Source organism: Mycothermus thermophilus (assembly GCF_041956435.1).
Source record: "Mycothermus thermophilus strain CBS 625.91 unplaced genomic scaffold VTJ04scaffold_8, whole genome shotgun sequence".
In the NCBI taxonomy this organism is placed as follows: Eukaryota; Fungi; Ascomycota; class Sordariomycetes; order Sordariales; family Chaetomiaceae; genus Mycothermus; species Mycothermus thermophilus.
In genome coordinates this window covers 208,433-230,987 of record NW_027191434.1, presented here as the reverse complement: position 1 = coordinate 230,987, position 22,555 = coordinate 208,433, and the positions used below count along the sequence as shown (strand labels likewise).

General features: G+C 56.4%; 8 protein-coding genes across 8 annotated transcripts; 4 read left to right on the top strand and 4 right to left on the bottom strand.

Annotated features, from left to right (window-relative positions):
- Positions 1-153: 153 nt before the first annotated feature.
- Positions 154-1,676, top strand: VTJ04DRAFT_10569 (uncharacterized protein; the record flags this gene model as incomplete). Its single annotated transcript, XM_069358322.1, has 2 exons — positions 154-1,239; positions 1,314-1,676. The coding sequence occupies 2 exons, from the start codon at positions 154-156 to the stop codon at positions 1,674-1,676; spliced, it is 1,449 nt and encodes a 482-aa protein (XP_069213898.1).
- A 244-nt stretch (positions 1,677-1,920) lies between these two features.
- VTJ04DRAFT_10568 (uncharacterized protein) lies at positions 1,921-3,519 on the bottom strand (the record flags this gene model as incomplete). Its single annotated transcript, XM_069358321.1, has 5 exons — positions 1,921-1,964; positions 2,025-2,347; positions 2,427-2,784; positions 2,862-3,227; positions 3,300-3,519. The coding sequence occupies 5 exons, from the start codon at positions 3,517-3,519 to the stop codon at positions 1,921-1,923; spliced, it is 1,311 nt and encodes a 436-aa protein (XP_069213897.1).
- A 1,717-nt stretch (positions 3,520-5,236) lies between these two features.
- Positions 5,237-7,870, bottom strand: VTJ04DRAFT_10567 (uncharacterized protein; the record flags this gene model as incomplete). The annotated part of the gene is made up of 1 exon (XM_069358320.1): positions 5,237-7,870. One exon carries the CDS (start codon positions 7,868-7,870, stop codon positions 5,237-5,239), a length of 2,634 nt encoding a protein of 877 aa, XP_069213896.1.
- Positions 7,871-9,409: 1,539 nt separating this feature from the next.
- On the top strand, positions 9,410-10,869 carry VTJ04DRAFT_10566 (uncharacterized protein; the record flags this gene model as incomplete). Its single annotated transcript, XM_069358319.1, has 2 exons — positions 9,410-9,723; positions 9,786-10,869. 2 exons carry the CDS (start codon positions 9,410-9,412, stop codon positions 10,867-10,869), a joined length of 1,398 nt encoding a protein of 465 aa, XP_069213895.1.
- Positions 10,870-10,957: 88 nt separating this feature from the next.
- Positions 10,958-11,866, bottom strand: VTJ04DRAFT_10565 (uncharacterized protein; the record flags this gene model as incomplete). Its single annotated transcript, XM_069358318.1, has 1 exon — positions 10,958-11,866. The coding sequence occupies one exon, from the start codon at positions 11,864-11,866 to the stop codon at positions 10,958-10,960; it is 909 nt and encodes a 302-aa protein (XP_069213894.1).
- Positions 11,867-12,850: 984 nt separating this feature from the next.
- Positions 12,851-14,376, top strand: VTJ04DRAFT_10564 (uncharacterized protein; the record flags this gene model as incomplete). Its single annotated transcript, XM_069358317.1, has 3 exons — positions 12,851-13,136; positions 13,293-13,945; positions 14,014-14,376. The coding sequence occupies 3 exons, from the start codon at positions 12,851-12,853 to the stop codon at positions 14,374-14,376; spliced, it is 1,302 nt and encodes a 433-aa protein (XP_069213893.1).
- A 1,124-nt stretch (positions 14,377-15,500) lies between these two features.
- On the top strand, positions 15,501-17,039 carry VTJ04DRAFT_10563 (uncharacterized protein; the record flags this gene model as incomplete). Its single annotated transcript, XM_069358316.1, has 4 exons — positions 15,501-16,241; positions 16,314-16,339; positions 16,416-16,504; positions 16,600-17,039. 4 exons carry the CDS (start codon positions 15,501-15,503, stop codon positions 17,037-17,039), a joined length of 1,296 nt encoding a protein of 431 aa, XP_069213892.1.
- Positions 17,040-17,977: 938 nt separating this feature from the next.
- Positions 17,978-19,899, bottom strand: VTJ04DRAFT_10562 (uncharacterized protein; the record flags this gene model as incomplete). The annotated part of the gene is made up of 2 exons (XM_069358315.1): positions 17,978-18,163; positions 18,325-19,899. 2 exons carry the CDS (start codon positions 19,897-19,899, stop codon positions 17,978-17,980), a joined length of 1,761 nt encoding a protein of 586 aa, XP_069213891.1.
- Positions 19,900-22,555: the final 2,656 nt, after the last annotated feature.

The following is a 22,555-nucleotide window of genomic DNA, read 5'->3' as shown; positions in this document are numbered from 1 at the left end:
ATGTGCGGTGTGTGCGGAGGAACTCTGGAGTGTGATTTTTGACTTGAGAAAAAGACATGATACTTGTCCCAGATTCATGATCATTCGACGATTGGATGTATTAATGGATGTAGTTGGACTTGAATTGTTTTCACCAACACTGCTACGCTTGTCATGGCCTCCTCTCCTTCCAAACCCCCGGGGTCCTTCGCCGCCTACGCCGCCTCATCCTCCCCGATCCTCAAGCTTCCACACCCCTATCTCACCTCTTACCACGTCCGCTCATGTCCTTCCGGCGACGCCAACAACACAGGGGCGACGGGATGGTACCACCTCATCCCCCATGGCGACACCAAACCGTCAACTATCACCGCCGCCAACCCCTTCCCTCCCTCCCTCCTCACCACCGCCGCCATGACCTTCACCGAACCCCAATACCTCCCTTCCAGCGCCCGTCCAACCGACGCCAACAACACCCCCTGGGCCCGCGCCCGCCGCAACCCGGCCGTAACAGTCCGCTGGACGGCAGACGACACCCCGACCGTCGCGCAGCTCTGGCTTCTCACCTATGCTGTGTTCACCATCCGGCCATCTGAAGAGGCGTTCCGCCTACATCTCGACCCTCCTTCTTTCAGCTCCAACTCGTCATCAGCAACAGACACAAAAGCCATTGCCTCGCTAGCCCGCCAGCTCCAAGCCCTCGGCCTCGCCATTCCCCATCCTGCTCCTACCTCTTCATCCTCTCCCACCACTACCACCACCACCACTCCCGAAGCCTCCGAACTCCTCATTTCGCGGAGTTCCTTCTACCAAGGCGCCGCGTCCCCCTTCGGCCCGCGTCCCGTCTGGACACCCCTCCACCCCGACCTCACCGCCTACCCCCTCCCGCCGCCAGAATATGTCGCATCCACCACCACCTCCGCCTCCTCCCTCTCCCCTCCCTCCTCTTCCTCCGGTCTAGCCTACCACCCGCGCCGCCAGCCCAAGCCTTTGCCGGGCAGCGTGGTGTACAGCCGATGGATCCCCCACCTGAACGAAACCTTCAGCATGGTGGCGCTCGACGTGAACGATTCGACGCATCTGGACCTGTTCCACGCCTGGCAGAACGACCCGCGCGTGTCGCAGGGCTGGAACCTGACGGGGTCGCGGGAGCAGCACGCCGAGTATTTGCGGCGGGTGGACAAGGATGAGCATGTGCTGGCGGTTATGGCGAGGTTTGATGAGACGTATTTTGCGTATTTTGAGGTGTATTGGGCAAAGGTACTCGCACCACTTTCTTCATCCCGTTATGTTACGTCTATTACATACAGACAAAAAGCTGACCAGGGAAAAAGGAGGACCCCATCGGCGCCTATTACTCCGCCCACGACTACGACCGCGGCCGGCACAGCCTGGTCGGCGACGTGCGCTACCGCGGACCGCACCGCGTGAGCGCCTGGTGGTCGAGCCTGATGCATTATTTGTTTCTGGACGACCCGCGTACCATGTGGGTCGTGGGCGAGCCCAAGTACACCAATACTTCCGTGCTCATGTACGACATGATCCACGGGTTCGGGCTCGACAAGTTCATCGACCTGCCGCACAAGCGGTCGGCGCTCGTGCGGTGCTCGAGGGAGCGGTTCTTTCAGCTGTGTCCGCTGGATGAGAATGATAAGGTGATGGGCGGGACGGGGGTGGGGTTGGTGCCCAAGTTGTGAGGGTTGGAGATGGAAATGGGGTGAATTGTGTTGGTAAAAGTTTGGATGGTTTGCAAAAGTCAATGTGTATATGTACTTGTTGCTGGGGATTGGAGGTAGGACCCCGTCGAGTTTGGTAATATAGAGTCTAAAATTTGTGTATTGGTCCTGGACTACGGTGTCCCTAATATCCCAAAACCAGATGATCCCAAGCCCGATAGAACCGTTATATCCCAAACGCCGTACCCGATTCCTAACATCCATATCACGCAGTTTTATCCCCTCCAAGTCCCAAATGATTCCAGCAGACTGCCCAAGTTAGCATCACATTCCAACTGTACATCAGCACAGGAGACAAAAAGTACTTACTAGTAAATCCCAAATCATCCCCAAAGAAATCCTTCAACTCCTTCTCGCCCGCCATGACGCCCGCCTCCTTCCAATACCCGACAGCCTTCTTGCCGATGGCGATCCCAATCACGGGCGGAAATTCGTTGAGCTGAATATCCTCGGGTTCCTCCTCAACACCTCGCGCAGCAGCTGCTGCTGCCTTCATGTGCTGGTAGATGTTGTGAGCGGCGTGGTAGCCCATGTGCATGGCGCCGCCGCAGCGCTTGATGCCCGACCAGCGGGCGAGGTCACCGACGGCGAAGTGGACGGATGAGTTGGGCGTTGTGACGGGGAAGCGGAGGCTGAGAAGGGAGATTAGCATGGAGAACGGACAAGAGAGAAGAAAGAGAGACTAGGTGTGGGAACTTTGGTGTGACATACTCAGACCGTATCTTCACATAACCGTTCTCATCCAGCACCTCCGGCGGGAGGAACCTCGTCGACGGCACCGGCCGCGAGATTGCCATCAAGACGTGATCCACAACCATCGTGTGTCCGTTGGCGAAGTGCACCCTTGTGCACAAATTTCCCGCATCGTCCTTTACATCCTCGGTGCGGTCCAAACGGTGCGACATGAGCACCTCCACCCCCGCCTCCCGCAGCAGCTCGAGCGTACGCTGCTTAAGCTCCTCCGGTAGGGGCTCCGATGACAGCAGCGTGTCGCGAGAGTGTGCGAGGGTGACGGTCAGGTGGGGATGCACCATTTTGAGCTCGGCAGCGGTTTCGATGCCGACGGCTCCTGATGATGAGGGTCAGCAGGTTAACTTCATACATACTGGGTGAGAGAGGGGAGGCGGGCACAATGTTACTACTCACCACCACCAACCACAAGCACCCCGTTCCTCGCAACTGACATGGCGCGGGCGTGGTCGCCCATCTCAAATAGGTACTGCTTCCTGCGCAGGGACTGGGGCACGGCGGGCCAGGCGCGACGCAGGCCGGTAGCTGCGACGAAGTAGTCATAATGCAGCAACAGCTCCTCCTCCTCTGCTGATGATGCCGTGGTGTTGCTGTTGGGCACGTAGGTAGCCACCTTATGCTCCAGGTCGACCGCCTTGAGCGAGCCGCGGAGCACGCGGAGGTTGGGGGCCTGTTGCAGGGCCGGGATGTCGGCGTACTTGATCCAGCACTTTTCGGCGAAGGATTCGGAGGCGAGGGCCAGAGGGGTGCCGATGGTGTGGTCTATTTTCCGGGGTTAGTTCTTCATGCCCCGGCCACGACTTGCTTGTGAGCGGTAGGATCGGATTGACTGACAGAAACCGTCGCGTTCGTCGACGATGGTGATGTCGACGGGGATCTGGGGTTGTGGTGGCCGGGGAGTTTGAAACTCATTGTCACCCTCGGCAGGCTTCGGGCCTGAGCGAGCCGGGAGGCCACGGGTAAGGTCGAGGAGGTTGACGGCGACTGCGAGACCGCCGTAGGAGCCGCCGGCGATGAGAACGCGGAAGGGCTCGGGATTGGGGAGGGAACCCATTATGGAACAGGAAAGGGGGTGTACAGAGGTAATGGAACGAGACACCTCAGGAAGACTTGAACTCGATGTCTTGGGAGGTACGTATGAAAGGGGACGAGATGTATATAGAGAGAGATACGAACTCTCTTCCCTCTCCCTTTTAGGCGTTTTAGTTTTACGTACACACCTCACGACTTGTCCAACATTTTATTGAAATGCGGCACTTTGCCGGGAAGAGGCTGCGGAATGACCTGATGGACCATGGAGGATCCATTTTGGTTTGGGAACCCCCCAATGGACCGACCGGACCTGACGCGGCTGGAGGGTGCAGATGGATGCGATTCTCCCCGGTCCCATCTGCAGACTCCACCCAATGTTCTCCTTCTAGGTACTCCGTAAAGACAAGCCTGTTCACGGGTCACTTTGCATCAGATAGACCGACAACATGAGCAATCCATCCTGTCCTTCCTCGTCCGCATTGTACATACAGTACATGAGTTCAAGTACGCAACGGATTGTGGTGCACCCTCCACCTCAGGGTGTGAACACAACTTGGAAGCTGCAGATGCAAAACCCGGCGCCAACCGGCTCGACCTTTTTCCTCGGCTCCCCGCGCCCGCGGATCCACAGAGGGTCCACTTTTGATTATCGATTATCAGATGATCTTATCTTGACAGGGGTCTTTCCATCCGTTGTCGGCCATCGGGACGGAGCCGAGTCGGAACGGGATGATGGAGGGGTCATGGAACCAAGATTTCCCGCAGCCAACAGACCCCAGACATTGTTTGATGCAACCAAGAGAAGGGGCAACTCGATCAATGTCATTCATTTCTTTGACGTCTCTCAGCTTTCATCTCCCCGTCCCCGGGTTGTCATCACAAAACTGTGTTGGGAATCTATCTGTCGTGATAACTGTCCCTCCTGTACAGGTGTACCTATGCTGTAAGACACCACTAGGTACCTCACAATCCATGGCATGGACTCTGGTCTAGGTGTGACACCGTCCTGTATTCAACACAGGACTGTCCGTCCGATGCAAGACAGGAACTATCACTCTCTCCGTCACTAACTCCATAACTCCGTCTGCGTGTCTGACGCCTCTCCCCATCCCGATGGCGTCACCGTCAACCGCATCCACTGGCCATGCATCAAGATCGACCGTTTGTTCACTTTTCCATTCATGTCCGTCTTTCTTGACATCCATAAACATAGAACATGACACATTTAGCCTCGCTGGACTTGATCGCTGGACTCGATCCACATCCCGAACCACAGGGACATTCAAGAACAACATAGGTACTTAATGGACAGACAATGCCGGGTATACCACTGCATATAGAAAGAGATTATGATCAAGGACATGAGAACATGCTATCATAGCATTCGAATGAATGTATGCAACCAATGCTGTTTAACCATGCTACTCTACTGTGCAACTATCGCGTTTCATATGCCCCATGTTGAGAAACCCCTCCCCCATCCCCTCCACCATGCTAGTTAGGTACGCCGGGTCCATGTATCTTATGCCGCCACACCATGCCCCTTGGGTATGCCTGCTTATTTGTATGTTCAGTGTACTCGATGCTTCATCCAAAACACAACACTCAACGCCCAACACCAACACGAACACTGATAAACCCCCTCCTCCAACCCTCCCCCTTCCCGCCCCTCCCCAACACCTTCACCAAAACCGTAACAACCAACATCACCATCACACCCACCTCATCCCCCAAAATCCCTAGGCCACAGAGGGACGACGATGCTGCCTCAACCTCGACGAAAATGATCCGCCTCTCCTCCTCCCCATCTTCACTCCACCCGCTTCAGCATCAACAGCAGCAGTAGGTACCAACCCCGCCTCCTGCTGATGTTGCTGCCGCTGCTGCTGGGCATGGAGGACATGCTGCGTCAGTTCAGCATACGAGACAGTGTGCCCTCTCACTCTCGTCCTGGGGTTGGTAGTTGTAGTGCTAGTGGTGGCACTCGTCGTTGTCCTTCTGCCGTGGGTAAAGTACGGGTTCGCGTCGCTCGTCATGCCGCTATCCGACGAAAAAGACCGAGTATCGTCTCCTTCACGGTCCGGTGAAGATGGAGAATGTGAAGAGCAATCGGGGATGGGGTCGTCGTTGGCGAGGTTGGTAAAAACGGTAACGTGCTCATCCCCACCCCCTTCTTCCTCCGCCCCGGCATGACTTTCAACAAGGCCGTAGTCCCGATCATCTCCAACTTCGCAGCTCCTCGCCGTCACCTCCTCCGCTGTCGACGCCGACAGAGGTCCCTCGACAAGCGGCAACGGGTCCGTCGGCAGCAAAAATCCCGATTTTGTCGGGCTAATACCAACATCCACCGGTTTGCCCGCCCGCATTTGTTGCTGGCTTTTCGCATTCCGCTTCAACCTCGGCACCTTCAGCCGGGGGATGTTGTTATTCTTGATGTTGTTGCTGTTGCCAACCGACGGCGGCGCATCGTGAGAGCCAACCCCAGCCCCCTGACCAATCCTTCCTAAACCAAGCTTGCCCGTCCTCAACTCCAACCTCCCTCCCTCTTCCTCCTCCTCCTCCTCTTCATTCTCACTCTCACTCCCACTCTCTCCAAACAACGGCAACACATGCCTCGCCGCAGCAAGCTGGATGCTCGCGCCCGATCCATGCCGTCTATTTATCGCCCCCATCATGGTCCTCTCCTCCGCCAGACTTGTGCCCCCCACCACGCTGGGCGGTTGCGTGGCAAAGTATCCAAACCCGCCGACATTAAACGGCGTCTCAGGAACGGGCACTCCCTCGCCATACTCTGACGTCGGCCGATGATGAGGGTTATAATGATGCGCCGGCGTCATCCCCCTGTAAACCACCGGCCGCGGCAACCCGAGCGCGCGACGCAGGTCGACCTGGCTCTTAGAAAACACCACCCTCGTGCGCAGGGCGTGCACCGCCTTGTCCAGTGCCAGCTCGATCGCCAGGCGATGGCGGATCCGACTCATCTTGGGCCAGGTGGCGCGCTCCCCGATAAGGCAGTGCCGCTGCATGAACTCGACGGTCGGGTTCTTGAGCATCAGCGGCAGGTCGGACAGGGGGATTTCCGGGAGGATGTTGATGTCGCCCGAGTACTTCTGGCTCATGACCGACAGGATTTTGGTGAGTAGGTTTGGGAAGATTCCCAGCTCTGCCATGAACTGCATTCGGTGCATGCCCTCCTCGACCAAGATCGATTTGAGCCCTGCCAGATGGTTGGTCTTGCCCTCGCGGGCCTGCTTCTGGTGCAGCTGGCCCGGCACAACCTGCTCATCCTTGCTCAGGAAGGGTATCACGTGCGGATTGACCTGAGAGACAATGAAATGGTTGACGTTGAACATCTCGGCCAGCCTCGTCATGGGCAGATCGTTGTCGACTGACCCGTCAATCAGCTGCTGCGGCGTAGGGATCCAGGGTTCCAGCACGCCCGTGATGGGGTGCTTCATGATGAGGGGATGGCCCTGGAAGACGAACGGCACCGAACACGACGCCGCCACGGCCGACCATAGTAGCACGTTCGGGGCCGTAACGTAGTTGAGCAGCCGGGGGATGTCGTACATGGACGCCGACGAGACGCATATGTTGCAGATGCGGCGGGTGCGGTTGTACGCCTCGCGGAAGGTAATGTCCCCTAGCCAAGAACGCATGACGCGGGTCAGATTGGATATGTCGGCCCAGCTGCCGCTGGTCAAAAGCCGGCGGATGTGGTCCAGCAGGCCCTCGTCTTCGCGGTTGAAGACGCTCATGTCACCATATTCAAAGGCCTGGACCAGGGCGGGCAGCTCCTCGTCGGTGCGGCTGCAGAGCACGGAACAGATGATGGATCCGGCCGAAGCGCCCGAGATAATGCGGGGAAGCAGGTTTTGGTCGAACAGGCTTTTCAGCACGCCAATGTGGGCCATGCCGAAGGTGGCGCCGCCGCTGAGGAGGAGGGCGCTGCGGCCGAAGCTCTGGCGGGCGTACACCATACCTTCGAGGAGATCGCGCGGGTGGATGTCTGGGCGGCGCATGCCCATCTCGACGACCGAGTTGATGGTATCGACGGCGGACTGGACGTACTGCTCGATCAGTGCTTTGGTGCCGATGTACGAGTGAAGGTACAGCTCGGTGCTTCCCATGCCGCCGACGTCGCGGGACAGCGAGGTTCTAATGAGATACATCATGGTGTGGATGTCGCTGTTGGCACGGGCAGCCTCGAGAGCCTGGAGTTTGGCGCGGATCAAGTCCGGACGGTACTCAGGCTCGCCCGTGTTGTCGTCGAGTTTCCAGGCATCGTTGCCCTCGAGTTCGTCAAGTTCTTTGGCGGCAGCCTCCCATTCCTCGAATGTGGAGGCCTTTGAGGAGTTGGGGGGGTCAGCCATGGCAGGGGCCGAGGAGGGTTGGGGGAATGCTTACGTTTAACATACGAGCGGCCAATATTTGCTGGCGCTCTTCTACCCTTCTCTTGTCTGCGCGTTCTTCCTCTGACAGCCGCCCTCGCCATGGCCGAAAGACATGTTCGGCGCCGTGAACGAGGCGGGACACGGGAGACCCATTGTAAGAGCTGCTCCGTTTATTCCGTATAGGCCTTCGATCAGGGATGAGGTCGTGGATGAGGAGTTCAGGCATCTCTGAGAGTGTCTAAAGAGGGGCAAGGCCGGGGAATGTGGAGGGGAAAAAGAAGGATGAGGAGAGGCTACGAGTAAGAGTTCGTGAGGTTCGGTGGCGTGTTCGTCCGGTGAAGCAAGGAGATGACGGAAAGAGAGAGATATTTACGAGAGGGATGGGGCCAGAGGGTGTCGATCAGGGAGGGGACCACAACAATGCAGGTCAGGTATTTGAGGTATTTGAGGGATATCGATCGCTAGTGAAAGAAAAATAAAAATACGAGGTGGTTGTGAGATATGCCACAACAATGATATCCACATGGACGCTTGGATGAACGCTGGCGGACAGGGACCTCTTCGGCCAGGCAGAGTTTTGTTTTATCAAGAGAAATGGCCCGTTGATGACGGGGCCCGAGTACGGACGTGTTTCCAGTTGAAGGCGGCATTTGCTTCTTTCTTTGGAGCATGTGCGAAGGCAAAAAGGGCCACCTGACGAAAGACAAGACACGGGGCGTGTCAGCGGCCATGCCAAAAGGGGAAATATGCGGGCGGGTTGGGAGGACGGGAGGAAGCCGCAAAAAGTGAGATCGTGGGGAAACGAGATGGGGATCGCGGGGAAGAAGTGGCTGGTTCAGGCTTTGATTGGTGGTGGCGGCCCGACACCGCAACAAGGACCTGGAGTCATGGGGGAGGGATGCCGTCATCAGATGGACCAAGTATACGGGGCAGGTGGAGGGCGGCTTGAATTTGGACGAGTCAAGACGGGAGAATGTACATGGAACGGAGGACATTCCAGGGTTCAGGTACCTTTGTTTTCTAATTTGAGCATTTTGGACATTGCAGTCGTCCATCCACAGATTTGGTACTACTTAGATTGTTTAGATTGGCTTGAAGAAAACGTGTGAAACCCCGCGATTCATGAGCTGCCCGAAGGAAAGCCGACGACAATCACATGAAAGAAACAAGTGCAGAAACAAGCTCAGGCATGGGTTGCAACCGCCTGTCCGGGGGCGTCTTGGCGGTGCATTCCGGCCCCACCTAGCCGTATCAAGTTAGCTCCACCAGACGAACCAGGGTGAAGTCCAACAAGCCCAACTGCCATCTCAACCCTCCCATGTCAAACTGCAGAAGGCTGCATCAATCTGCATCAATCTGCATCAACTCGACTTCTTCAGTCTCTTGTATCACAGCCAGGCCGCGCAATGGGCTACGCGTCCACCTATGACCAACTCGATATAAACCTCCTACCTCGTCTATTGTTCTTTGTTTGAGTCACACCTGTGGAATGTAGTTCTCGTCGCTAAACAAAACACCATGGCAGCCCGTCGCGGTCACTCTTCTCACTCCTCCCACTCTCACTCAACCTCAACTCGTCTCTTCACAACCCTCCCCAGGCCGACTCTCACTTTCACCCTTCCCAGTCTCCACGACGGACTCCCCATTGACTGTCGTCTTTACCATCCAGTCTCACTCGTTGCGTCTCCAGACTCGCCTCCCTGGCGGAAACACGCCGCCATATTTGCCCATCCCTACGCCCCGCTCGGCGGCTGCTACGATGATGGCGTCGTGGATCTGGTAGCAAGCACCCTGCTGACCCAGGGATTTCTCGTTTGCACCTTCAACTTCAGGTTTGCCCAGCCTCCACAATGAGGTACTTATAGGACAAAACTGATATGTAGCCCCTTTTCAGAGGTGCCCATGGGTCCGCTGGGAAGACCTCATGGACCTCCAAACCCGAGAGAGCCGACTACATGTCTGTGGCTGGTTTCCTGATCCATTATGTGCACTTTCTCGATCCATTCAGGACATTGGCAGAGAAGTCGATTGAGACCCCGCCTGAAGAGACACCTTCAGCAGATAATGCATGCGAGATTCACCTTCAGCCACCCACTCCGCAACCCCCAGTCTCTCCCAAGCCTCCCGTGTTCTTGTCTGGGGGCTACTCGTATGGCGCCATGATTACAACGCAGCTCCCCAGTCTCTCGGCCATCGCCTCTCTGTTTGACTCCCCCGAAGTTGGGTCTTATGCCGCCGAGATCCGGGCCCGCGCTCAACATTTAGCTGAAACGCAAAACACGCGGCTTTCTGCTGAGAGGGACGCCATCATCAACTTCCAACCAACCTCGCCCCGCAGACATGTCGGGTTACGTGTTGGCGGAGATGAGGAGGGCCGCAGCCATCGTGAGCCCCGCCGCTCTCGATCGGCTGAGTTTGAGGAGAGCATTCGCCAGGGTGTAGCCGAGCTCGTTGCCAAAACAAAGAAAGCAGTCCACTTGGACAAACCCACGGGTTCTGACGGAACCAACGAGCCTTCGTCTCATAGCTACGAGCAGCACCCTTCCGTTCTACCGCTGATTCCTGGCCGGACTGCCTTCCAGCCTGCCTACTTACTTGTCTCGCCTCTGCAGGGGGTCATCACAAACCTAGCTACCATGTCGTTCCCGTCTTTGTCGAGCATATCGGGGAAGGCTTGGGGTCGGTTGACTGCCCAACGCAACGAAGATGCGGAACCTGACCCTGCCCCTGAGGAGGAGGCCGAAGCAAAGTTGGTGCAGAACCCCACGCTAGCCATTTACGGCGACAACGACATTTTTGTGCCAGTCCGCAAGCTACGATCTTGGGTGGCTCGTCTTGAGGCTGTGCCTGGGACCAGGTTCCGGGCTCATGAGGTGTCAAGCGCCGGGCATTTTTGGGCTCAAGGGAATGTGGCCTCGATATTGAGAGATGCCGTGAGGACCTTTGCATCATCGCTTCTGGAAGATGCCGCAGGTTGAGAAGAGCATGCTGGTTTGTCCAATATATCCTACCTTATTACACACAAACCATAGCCAGATGCCTCCGTACATCACGAGAATAATGCCATCAAACATCCTTCCGCCACGGAATTTCCAACGCGCCATCCTCCCACCCCGTCACCACCTGCACTATCTTGGACCCAACAAACCTAAAATACACGGTCCACGTCTTGCGCTTATACGGCCACGGATCTGTCCCAAAGAAGCTGTTGGTCATGCGAATCTGGCCCCACCTCCCCTCGAAATGGTTCGCAAGCACGGCCAGCACCGACGGCGTCTCGATCCTCTTCGGCCCGTACAGCACCGCCAAAATATCCACCTCTCCCTGCGGTCCGGCCCGCCACGCCCGTCCAAGCCGTCCGTGCAACGGCCGCTTGGCTCTTGCTGCGCCGTCATCCTCACCGCAGGAGAGGAACCCCTGGCTCGCCCGTCGGGATATCACCACCTTGGAAGGCTGCACCTCCTCGGACACACAAAGCAGGCGTATTTCGTTGAGATCATTTTCCTCCTCTCCTCTTTCCTCTCTTTTCTCCCCACCACCTCCACTGCTCCCTGGGGTATCATCAAACCGATACACCACCGTCAGCACCTTCAACTTCCCCGGCGCCGGGTCGGGCGTCAAAATCGTCCACAGCGTCTTCATGTCCAGCACCAGCTCGTCCTGCCCCGCCGCCAGCCGCTGCAGCTCGGCGGTCACTTGCACGCCGCCCCACGTTGCGCCGAGGATTTGCAGCGGACCGGGGCGCGGGGCGGAGAGGGATTCTTCGTAGGTCGGGATCGGGTCCAGGTGCGCAAGGGAGAGGGTCTCGTCGGTGGCGCCGGAGACGACGGAGGAGGTGGCGTCGAAGAGGATGGTGGCGGTGGAGGAGTGGGTTGCGGTGGTTGAGGTTGTGGGGGTTGGGCGGCCAGGCGGGGAGAGAAATGAGGAGGAGGAGGCGGCGCCTGTGGAAGGGGGGCGGGGTTTGATGTTGGTCATTTGGTCGGCTGGCTTCAGACCTGGGGTTTGCTTGTTTATGAGAAGAAGTAGGAGATCGGGTGGGAAGTACGTGGTTGTAACGTTGGAAATGTAGAAGCAGTAGTAGTGGAAATTGGTGGTTGTGATTTTATGGTTCGCAACGATGATAATGGTGATGTGTGGATGGTGATGATGATCTGCAGATGGAGATGATGATATGCGGATGGAGATGAGGTGTGGACTAGATTGTCATTAGGTGGAGGAGACAGTAAGGCTGAGCTGACGCTACCCAATGTCTTCGAGGAGAAGTACTCGTAGGCTCAAAGTCACGTTATCCAGGAACCCCAAGCAACCCTCGTGGCGATGTTATTATTCGTGAGTTGAGGATGAGGGGTATGAGGGGCACCAGCGGCCAGCTCCAATCCCGTCTCAAGTTACCTGGTGCTTCTCCAACAAGCAACCCGGGCCGATCGCGGTCAGTGGGGGGCGGGGTGCCTAGGTATCGGCCGGCTCCGACTGGCCGGAGCTGTTCTGCACCTTGCCACCCGTCCACGCGTACCACACATGGTACCACGGGTATCGAGTCCATTGGTGGGGGTAAGTCCTCAGCAAGTGGTGCTGCGACTTGGTCGTTTTATGGCAAAGAAGCGTATATGTCCTAAGTGGGTGATACGGGCTTGTCAAAGCTGGCTGGCGGCGGGATGTCGTGTCACCTTGCGATTAGGGAGTTAACTGCCTAGGTAGGTAAGTATGTAGGTCAGAAGACTTGGGAAATGGGGATAGGCTTATAGAGTACGTAAGATATCCATGGATGAACCCCATAATTAACCATCCTTTGTCGTGTGCCTCGGAGTTCAGGGGCGGTGGTTCAAATCCGGCCGTTGTTAAAATTCGTTACTGTTTAAGAATACCCATCCTGATCCAGCGTTGCCCCTGAGTTCTTGCGGCGTAGATGTTGTTTCACTATGGAAGCAAGTCGATGAAGCTCACACTCGTTCAGTATCGATGCTATTCACCATGACAATTCCACCTCCACCCCTCGCCCTCGTTTTAGCGTTGGGCGTGCTGGTGTTCTTGGTCGTCCGACGGTTTAAGATACACAATAAGCAGGCAGTGTCTTGGAACCATGTCCGTGACAGCAAAGGGAAACAACATGGCCTTGCTGGGGGAAGTGTGGCGTCAGGTAGTGAGAGGGGGTGGCCAGCTATTGAACCATTGACGGAGTTTGATCTGAACACTGCGGAACCGGGTGTCTTCCGGCCGTGGAAGAAGGTTTATAACATCACCATGGGTATGTCGAAGCTGATGTCTTCCAAATTCCGGTTTACTCCCCTTGTTATTCCGCGGCTGCTCCTCCACGAAGCCGCGGTTGCCACCAGATGATGAACACCCCACCAACCTATGATGATTCACACACGAGATACTATAGACTAACAACAAACCCCAGCAATCCAAACAACAACCCCCTCCCACCTCATTGCCATCGACCGCAACTACCTCGCCCGCGTCACCGCCCGAAGGCAGCTCATCGCCGCCCACGGTTCAGCAGTGCTCGGCCTCTTGCCATCACCTCGCGCCGTTCAGGCTGTCAGGGATTTGTATGCGTATTTGTTGGGTTACTACCTTCCGAGACGGTACCCTTCGCTGTTTGAGCTTGTGACGCAACAAGGACCGACGGCGTCCGATGGTGGTGAGAAGGTTGGGGAGGAGCTGGAGGGGGTGGTTGTGTTTCGCAACAAGGTGACGGGCCTGACCGCCCCGATCTCTCCGCTTCCAGAGGATCCGGTCGAGATGCTCCGCGTCTTGGGTGAGACGGTTGAGGATGATTTGTTTCTGGTCCTTCGCGACGACGATGAGTTTGGTACTGCTGTTGACGGGAGTCATGGTCATAGTCATGATCAGGGGCATGGCCCGAGGCCGCGAGAGCACCGGGCGGTAGCGTTTGTCTGCTGTCACCCGGCCGGATTCAACCCTGCCGAGAAGCTGGGGAAGAGGCTGGTGGAGATTCACGGTCCGGTGCCAGCATATGAGAAGATCGCGGCGAGTATGGAAAGGTTTTTTGGACGGTTGGAGGTGGGACGGCCGGTTAAGAGGGTGAATGTGAGTTGATCTTCTCTTCCCTCTTCCGGAATCTTTGGCATCCTTGATGCTAACATGCCGTCAAACAGTGGGGGATCCAAACCCATTCCGAGCTGTACTCTCCAGCTTCCCACGCCGCGACTAATACCGCAACTGCCGAGATGAACGAATTTTCCCAAGGCCATCTCCGAGTTGAGCTTCAAACCCTCACTCGCCTCCCCACCATGAATAGCGACAAAAAGTCCTCCAACCAAGGGTCAGAAGGCCCGATCCTCTTCAGCTTCAAAACGCACCTCTACCCTCTCGCAGACATACGAAACGAGGGTCACGGTCCGGCTCTGGCAGACGCGATTGAGGGGCTGGACAGCGGAAACGCGCCGGGCATGTGGGCGTACAAGGGCGCGGAGAGATGGGGGAGGGGGGTTTGTGAGTTTTTGAGGGGTGAGAGGTGACGCTTGGAAATGATGCATGATCGTAGAGTCGACATAATACATAGCCCGATATTACTGTTATTCCTGTTTCTCTGTTTCAACTCAATGGAGTTCCGTATGGAAGATCTCGCAGATTCCTCAATAGCTGGCTCGGCCATCGCAGCGTCGTTCCTCTCAGCGGAGTCTTGTCTCTGGCCTCGAATGATTGGTCCGGATTGTAGTCAGAGAGGAGGACAGATAGGAGGGAGAGTGAGCGATCAGTAATACTGAAATCGCGATGCATTGGTCTTGCTGCTGATAGCCTTGGGGAGTGTGGACTGGATGCTGGACGAGGTGAGCCGTGGATATATGGATATGGAGACTTAGCAATACATCTTCCCTTGATATCTCTCAGAGAACTACATAAGTGTCTGATAGGCCTCGACTCCGGATTAATACAGCCACCCCATTCAAACTTTAGTTATCTTCATTTCATTGGCATCATCTAGCACATAGGTCAAAGCAATCATTTCACCCTGAACGACAACAAGCACCACTGGACGAAAACACACCAAAAGTCGATACATCCTCCTCAAGGCTGGCTGGCCAAGCTTATGACACATCCTATGAACATGGGCATATACTTTCCCTACTATGTCTCAGGCGTGCCAATGCCCGTATATTACCCGGCCCTTGGTCCCAAGCCCGACCCGTGCCTCGGCGCCGCTCGGCGCGGTCCTGTCTGGCTGTGAGCCGCGGCCAAGGCTCTTGGCCGACACCAACCTCCGGCGCGGCGCGGGTCGGCTTTGGTCCTGGGCAACGGCACGGCAGGGTTCTCCGTTCCGTCCGGGCTTGGTATGGATGTACTACTTCGTTGGTCCTCTGTCTTACACCGACCGCGATCGACAACGGGCTGGGCAATCAATCTACTTGATGCTCAATGTTGGAACTGCCGGGCGGGTTTGTTCAACCGTGGATTCTTACGTCAGGGGAGAGTGCAGGGAGGAAGGGATGATATTGAGTGAGGACAGGTTGCGGGTTGGACACTTGGCGGTGGTATTATTTTTCTGGGGGACGACCTCCTCCCGTATGCGCTTTGAGTAGATTCATTGCAGGCAGTGAACGGGAGTGTTGACTAGGTTCTGCTATGTGATACACTCTCCACCATGACCTCTTCTTCTCTCCCCTTTCTCCGGCGCCTCCTCCTCGCCTCAGCATTCCTCCCGTCCGCCCTCAGCCATGGCGTCCTCGACATCACCAACAACTTTCTCACGCCCTTCACTCTCCACCCGACCGACCTCGACATAACCTGCCCCCTCCCTCTGGAGGACAGCGACCGGCCAACGGTATCTATAACCTCCTCGCCCTGGACGCACCCGCCCACGTGCGAATACACGGTCGACAAGAAAACAAAATACTGCGTTTACACCAACTCGCGCCACGGGTCGCGCGGATGGAGCATTATCGCCACGCCCGAAACCGCCGCCGACAGCGCGTGGATGCTCAACCACGCCGTCAACAACAGCGCCACGCCGGTTTCTTTTCCCGGTATTCCCGGAGGTCAACAAAGATGCGGCACGGCGGCGGGGGAGAAGTACACCATGGTCGACATCCCCGGCAAAGGCAAGGGGCTGGTGGCGACGCGCAAGATTGCGCGGTATGAGGAGATCTTAGTGGACTACGCGACCATCATGGTGGATGTCATGTTCACCAGCGAGGTTCCGGCGTTTAAAGGGTACAAGCTGCTGCACAAGTCGGTGGCGCAGCTGCAGGATCCGGGTAGCGTATTGGGCTTGGGGAAGAGTAATCCCCTGGCTCGGGACGACGTGGAGAATATCTTGAGGACGAACGCGTTTAGTACGGAGCTGGGAGGGAGGAAGCATATTGCTTTGTTTCCGATTGTTTCGGTGAGTAACCTTCCTCAGGTCAAGCTATGATGGAGAGGTGTGCATAGAAAAGGGGCTGACGAACTTGACCAGAGGATCAATCACGCTTGCAAGCCAAAGTAAGTCCACCACCTCTTTTCTGAGCATATGATCCTCAATACCATTCCAGTTGAATAGGTGCTGATCAGAAACCAGCGCCTACATCCGCTTCATCCCCTCCACCCTCCAAGCCACAATCCACGCGGCCCGCGACATCCCAGTCGGCGAAGAAATAACCATCAGCTGTAAGGAATACCATCCCATCCCCTCCCTCTCCCTCCCCAACCATACCTCAGATCGAAACTCCCCAAATATTCTCATATTAATAACACATCCAAAGATATCCCCGTCGACGCGCCCACCTCCGAACGCGCCGAAAAGCTATCCTCCCGCTGGCACTTCACCTGCCACTGCTCCCTCTGCCAGGCCCCTGCCTCCGAACGAGAGATCTCCGACTCACGCCGTTCCGAGATCCAAAAACTCCGCTCCTACCAGCTCCTTGCCTACCAGGCCGGCCGGGCATATCAGGCCCTGCGCTTCACGCGGCAGATTGTCGAGCTACTCGCGCCCGAGGAGTTGTGGGACATGTTCGCCGAGCAGTACGAGAATATGGCGCGGATATTTTGGATGTTGAAGGACAGGAAGAACGCGGAAAAGTACGCGAGGATGTCACTAGAAAAGCTGGAGGAGAGGGGGGAGATTGGGAGGGGAGAGGCTGGGAAGGAGGGGATAGAGAGGATGTTTGCGAGGTTTGATGAGGAGGAGGGGCCGAGGGAGTAGGAAGCAGTATTACGGCAGAGAATACGGGAGGGGATTTCAGGTTAGGATGGGTTTGGTTGCGATGAACAGAAAGTTTTATTGTAAAGAAAGAAACCTAGTTCAAGGAGAATATTTAGTTCGGTATGAACAAGGTAGGGTGCGTAGCCCAAGTCCAGCTGAGGTTGTTTCCCTCTTCCAAGTTCAGTCCATCTTCACAACTCAAACCACCATAATAAGCTGCTGTCTGGTGAGGAAAAAACTGAAGGAAAACGCGCCTCGACCATCAGACCCCATCGTCCATCCATACCCGACCTAAATCTAACCATCTACCCGTCTCCCTTTCCATTCCCCTACCCAAGTACCAAGCACGGCCTCCTCTCTCCATCGTCCTCATCTTGCCCTCCATCCAAGTCCAGAATCTCCAACCCAGCAACAAGCAGGCCCTCACCAACATTCCACCACCGACTCAAACATCCGACTCACCCATCACAACCAAAACCTCTCTCACACCACCGAGACCAAAAGACCAAGGCAGATTCAAGGAAAAAGCACTCGCGACCGCTCGTCAAACGCCCAGGTGCTTGCTTATCCATGTTTATAAATCCTACCTGCCTGCCTGCCTGCCTCTCTGCCTGTCTGTCTGCTCGGGTTGCTTAAGAACAAATATCATCATCATCGGTCATCATATTGTATGTTGTATCCTTTCCGCCTCTCCAACCACAATCGTCACCTTCCTCTTTTCCTCCTCCATCCTGAGCCAGCAACATCACGCATCACTCAATCACGCACCCACACGCACACATACCACGGCTCGACACTTCACACCTCAGTCAAAAAAAGAAGAAAGTAAAATACCCAAGATCTATCCCCATTGAAACCCTACCAACCCTATCAAGCCTCATAAAGATGCCTAACTCAACTGCCCGACTCAAACCCGCCAATCACTCAACCAAGCCCAATCAAGGAACAAGTTTCATCCTCCTCTTCCCCTCCGACGACGGCCCGACGACCTCGCGGGCATAAAACTCGACCAACATGGTCGCGTACGCCTCGAGGTCCTCGACGGGCACGGCGAGCCGGAAGTCGTTGAGGAGCAGGAACTGCAGCTCGAGGTGATTGAGTTCGGGGAGGGGGAGACCGCCGACCTGTGTGTGCAAGAGTGAAAGAGGTTAGCAGATAGAACTTGATGATTGGTATGATGGTTATGTAATAATAGTTGGAGGGGAAACGAATAGCTGCTCAGAAAAGAGCGAGGGGTAACGAAAATGGGTAGAAGATGTAAAAAGGAGAGAGAGAGCAAAGGTACCTTGGCATATCTCGAATTCGTATAAAACACATCCGAAAAGAACTTGCTCGCGCACGTCACACCCGCAATGATCAGCCGATGAATGTTAAAACTGTCCACGACAAAATATGTCGCATGCGGACTACTCCCGGCGGCCGCGGATTTAGTTGCAGCTGTCGCATCCGTGGCCTCGGTCCCTTCATCCCCGTCGTCCGTCGAATCGGCTAGATCCGAGTCCGTCTCGGTGGCGTTACTCGACGCGTCATCCATCTCCTCCTCCTGCTGGTCCTGCTCGTCATCGCGATCGCGCATGATGGTGTCTTCCCCGTCTTTAGCAGCCTCTCCCTCGGCCCTCTCCGCAGCAGTGCGGGATTGCCTCTTCAGCCGCTGCGCCTCCTCCCGTTTCGCCTGCTGAGCCTGCTGCCTCAACTGCTCCTGCAGCTTCCTCCGGCGCTCCTCTTCGCTCTTCATGACCAAATCGTTCACCCGCTCCGTCATGCGGTCGAAATACACCAGCAGGCTCAAAAACACCTCAAACGTCGTCGGGCAGTACTTGTGGATGCGAGTCAGATAGCTCAGGATGGTGATGGCGGGCACGTTCTTTCCGTGGAACGCCAACACGCTGCTGCTGAGGGGGCTCATGCTCGAGGCATCGCCCGACCCATCGGCGGAGGCGCGGGCCTGGGCCTGAGCTTGCCGGAGGTGGTGGGCGTTGCGGTTGAGGGCGTCGTGTTGGAGGTCGTTGGTCGAGGTGATCTTGGTCAGCAGGGCCGCCACCATCTCGATGATGTCGCAGATGGGCATGCCACTGATGTCGAACTTGAGCTGCTGCAAAGGCGGGTCGTTGATCGAGTTGCTGCCGTGGCCGTTGAGGAGGTCGGAGTGGGCGAGGCTCTGGACGTGTTCGAGGTCACGGACGCGGATGGTGGTTTGGGTTTGCACAGGAGCGTTGTCAAGCGGAGGGAGGGACAGCGGCGGGGCGGGGCCGGTCAGGGAGGGCGTCCATCTTGGGCCACGGTCGGGACCGGGCGACGGTATAGATCGGGAGCCCGGGGCAGCGACGACGGTGGCATCGGTGGATGTGCTCGACGCGGACAGGTTGGATTCGGAAGTGGTAAAGGATGCGGGGGGCGGGGGATTAGTAGTAGTAGTATGTCGGTGGGGATCAGGCTGCGGCTGGGTATCACTGGACGACGGCTCCGACGCGGATGAAGGTGGCGGGGACGGAAGGCGTGCGGGTTTTGAGGGAACAGCGGTATCGGGGGCCGGCCGGCGATGGCTTGGAGATGGTGGTTTGGACCGGTCTTGAAAGGCTGACGAGGGCGCTGACGAGGACGAGGTGTTTCTCTCGGTGCGGCCGTAGCGGCCGGGAGTTTGGCTCTGGGAATTTGCTATTGAAGCCGACGACGCTGGTGCCGCGGGGCGTGGGGAGCTCGATGGAGGACGCGGAGTCGAGAGAGCATCGCGGTCGCGGGATCGCGGTACGGAGGAGGGTGGTTGGTAGTGACTTTCGTGGACGGCGATCATCATAGCAATGTTATTACTGGCGAGGCTGTGATCTGGAAAGACATTGCCTAGGGCGGCCACGGTGACCATGCTCCGCTCGAGGAATTGAGCGGTGGGTGCAAACGACGCAAACGGTTTTTTTTTTTTCTCTGTTAGTTCAGGCAGGTAGCCGTGCCGTAGTAGTTAGAAGAAGGGTGGAGACGGTGACGACAGCAACGAGTTGTGTTGTTGGGCGGCGACAGCAGCGTCGTCGGCGTGGTTGGCGATGGTGGTGAGTACAGGAATGGAAGAGATGGATGGCGGGGATTGGATTGGGCGCGATAGCGGTCGACGATGATGGCAGCGCAGAGGCGTGGACCTTGTTCGCTTCCAGTTCGCCTCTCCACTTTCTGACGAGAGACCTGTCCCAAGTCTGCCGTGGCTCGTGGCTGTGTGCAAAAGATAAGTGCAGCCAAATCGAGCCAAATCGGGTCGAGATGGCGAATGGAATTTGCTGGGCGTGCGGCGGCTTTTTCGCTTGGCCCCTGGCCCATGTCGCACCCGGACTAGCGCGCAATCGCAGGGTTGGGCCTGCGAATCTTGCAACCTCGGGGCCCGCCGCAGCGATAAAGAGCCGGAACTGCATCTCACTCTCTACCTACGCCTCCAACCCTGAACGCGACTCTTGACATGACGCCCAGCTGCATGCCCCTTTTCCCAGCAGACGGGAGGGAATCTCTGCACCATGGCGGCGGGATTCTATTTATTATCCTCTCGTTTTCTCTCCCTATTACTATTCCTTACTTACCATGAATATAGTAAATGCAACATTCCCAGCCAAATCATGGCAAGGTAATTATCTCCGAGAGGTTCTTAGATGACCGTCCATTCCGTTTCCCGCTCGGCTGGCCCAAGCGAACAACATCCATGGTTTGGATCAACAACTCCTGAAAATCGTCCATCGAACTTCCCCGTCTCTTGGCCAGGCACAGTCAGGAGTTGCAGACAAACAGACAGACACCAGACGGGACTTCCATTCCTCCTCATCACTTCTAGACAAAAGCACTCGAGATCTGGTGAGCCCTGTGGAGCGAGACCGAAAGCTGTCCCCTCCGATTGTGCCACCACGTGCTGCAAACAGAGACATCCAGACCGTTGCCCCTGTTCCAGGAGGTTGCCACCGTCGGGAAGAGCGCATAAGTATATCCGCCCCTGCAGGGCCAGCGGGCACGCTCTCCATGCCAGCTTGCCGTCCTGTCGTGTTCGGTGAAGGATGATAGTCCCGATCTTCTCTCTTCACCGTTTGTTTCTATCACAAAACCCCAAAGATAAGAAATCCCAGCGGAAGTGGCAGAATCCCCCCGGGCCATGGCTGCTGTCGAAAACGTGGAAAGCGGGCTGGGCTTGCGCGCTTGAGGTGCTCCCCGCCGCTGTCACCGCGACTCTGACGAAAAAATGTGGGGCTCTGATCTGATACGGGACCCCTCCCTTTCCCGGGCGCCGGGTGCAACACTGGGTCCTTGGGGAACCCCACTCCTCCGTCCGGCCGTCTTCCCGGCGGGGTGCCTCCTTGCCGTCCCGGCCGGCAGGGCTCGCCCGGTTCAGAACTCCACTTTGAACATGAGACCATCACCCCAGCTCGGAGCCTCCTCCCTCTCTCCGGCGGACATGTCTTGCGACTGAACTGACGACTTTTTGTCTCGAGAAACGCTGAAACCTGGAACACGAGGTCCCTGCGACAGAAAGAAGTTTTTGGCTTTTGGTTGATTTTCTCTGAGCTAAACCCCTCAAACCCCCTCCCTCCCGAGATCGGAATTAACGGAATTAGCGAAACGAACAAATAACCCTGCAGCAACCCGAACGCCAACAAGCCACTCGATGACTTGATTTCCTTTTCCATGTGGCATTAAGGCACCTACACTAGTACCTCGCAAGGCCATTAAGGTACGGATCGTCCCCCAACACCAAAACCCAGATGCTCGGTCAACCAAAGAGTCTCAAACAATACGTCAGGTACATCCCCTCGGACCATCCAGAACCCACCAACTTGGGCAGCAAACCACGCCAAGCATGGATGTAGCGAACACTTGGACTTGTTCTTTGTAGTAAGAAGAGCGCCGCCAACCGACTTACACACGAGGCAACGGGGGCTCTGGAGCTCTTCAACCAATCCGATCCCCCAGCCCAACCACGAGCTCCAACAACAGGGCAGGCAACTCTTCTTGATATTACTCCTACTACACAACAGCGGCCGAGAGAAGAGAAGTGAACAACTCAGCAACATCGTTGAGCTCATACACTCTGGGCAAGCCATGCAGATCGCTGTTTTGCATGTTGGTCGAGTCAGGGCGTTGATCTTGAACGCCTGACAGTGGAACCAAGCAAGGCAAAAAAGGAAGAGAAGGTCTTTTTGGACACCCCCATTTGGCTTTTTGGACTCCCCCGCCCCACTCTTTTCCTTTTATAGTCTGGCGCGTAGGCCCCATACAGTCGTCGATGATGCCGCCTTGCCTAACAAAGGCTGCAGTACTGTATGCAGAACCCCCTATCAATTGAGGTCAATTCTTCCATCTCAGCCATTTCCATCAACTTCAACAAACCTAAGCTAACCTGCCCTCGGCAACCGCTGCGAAGCCTAGTAAGCCTCTCTCACCTAACAACACCTGTTACAGGCCGCTAACGTCTAGCAACACCTGAAACATAGCCGGAGACGAGCCCTAGAGCTTCCTAGATATACTAGGGTTAGAGGAGGAAGATACGGGATGGG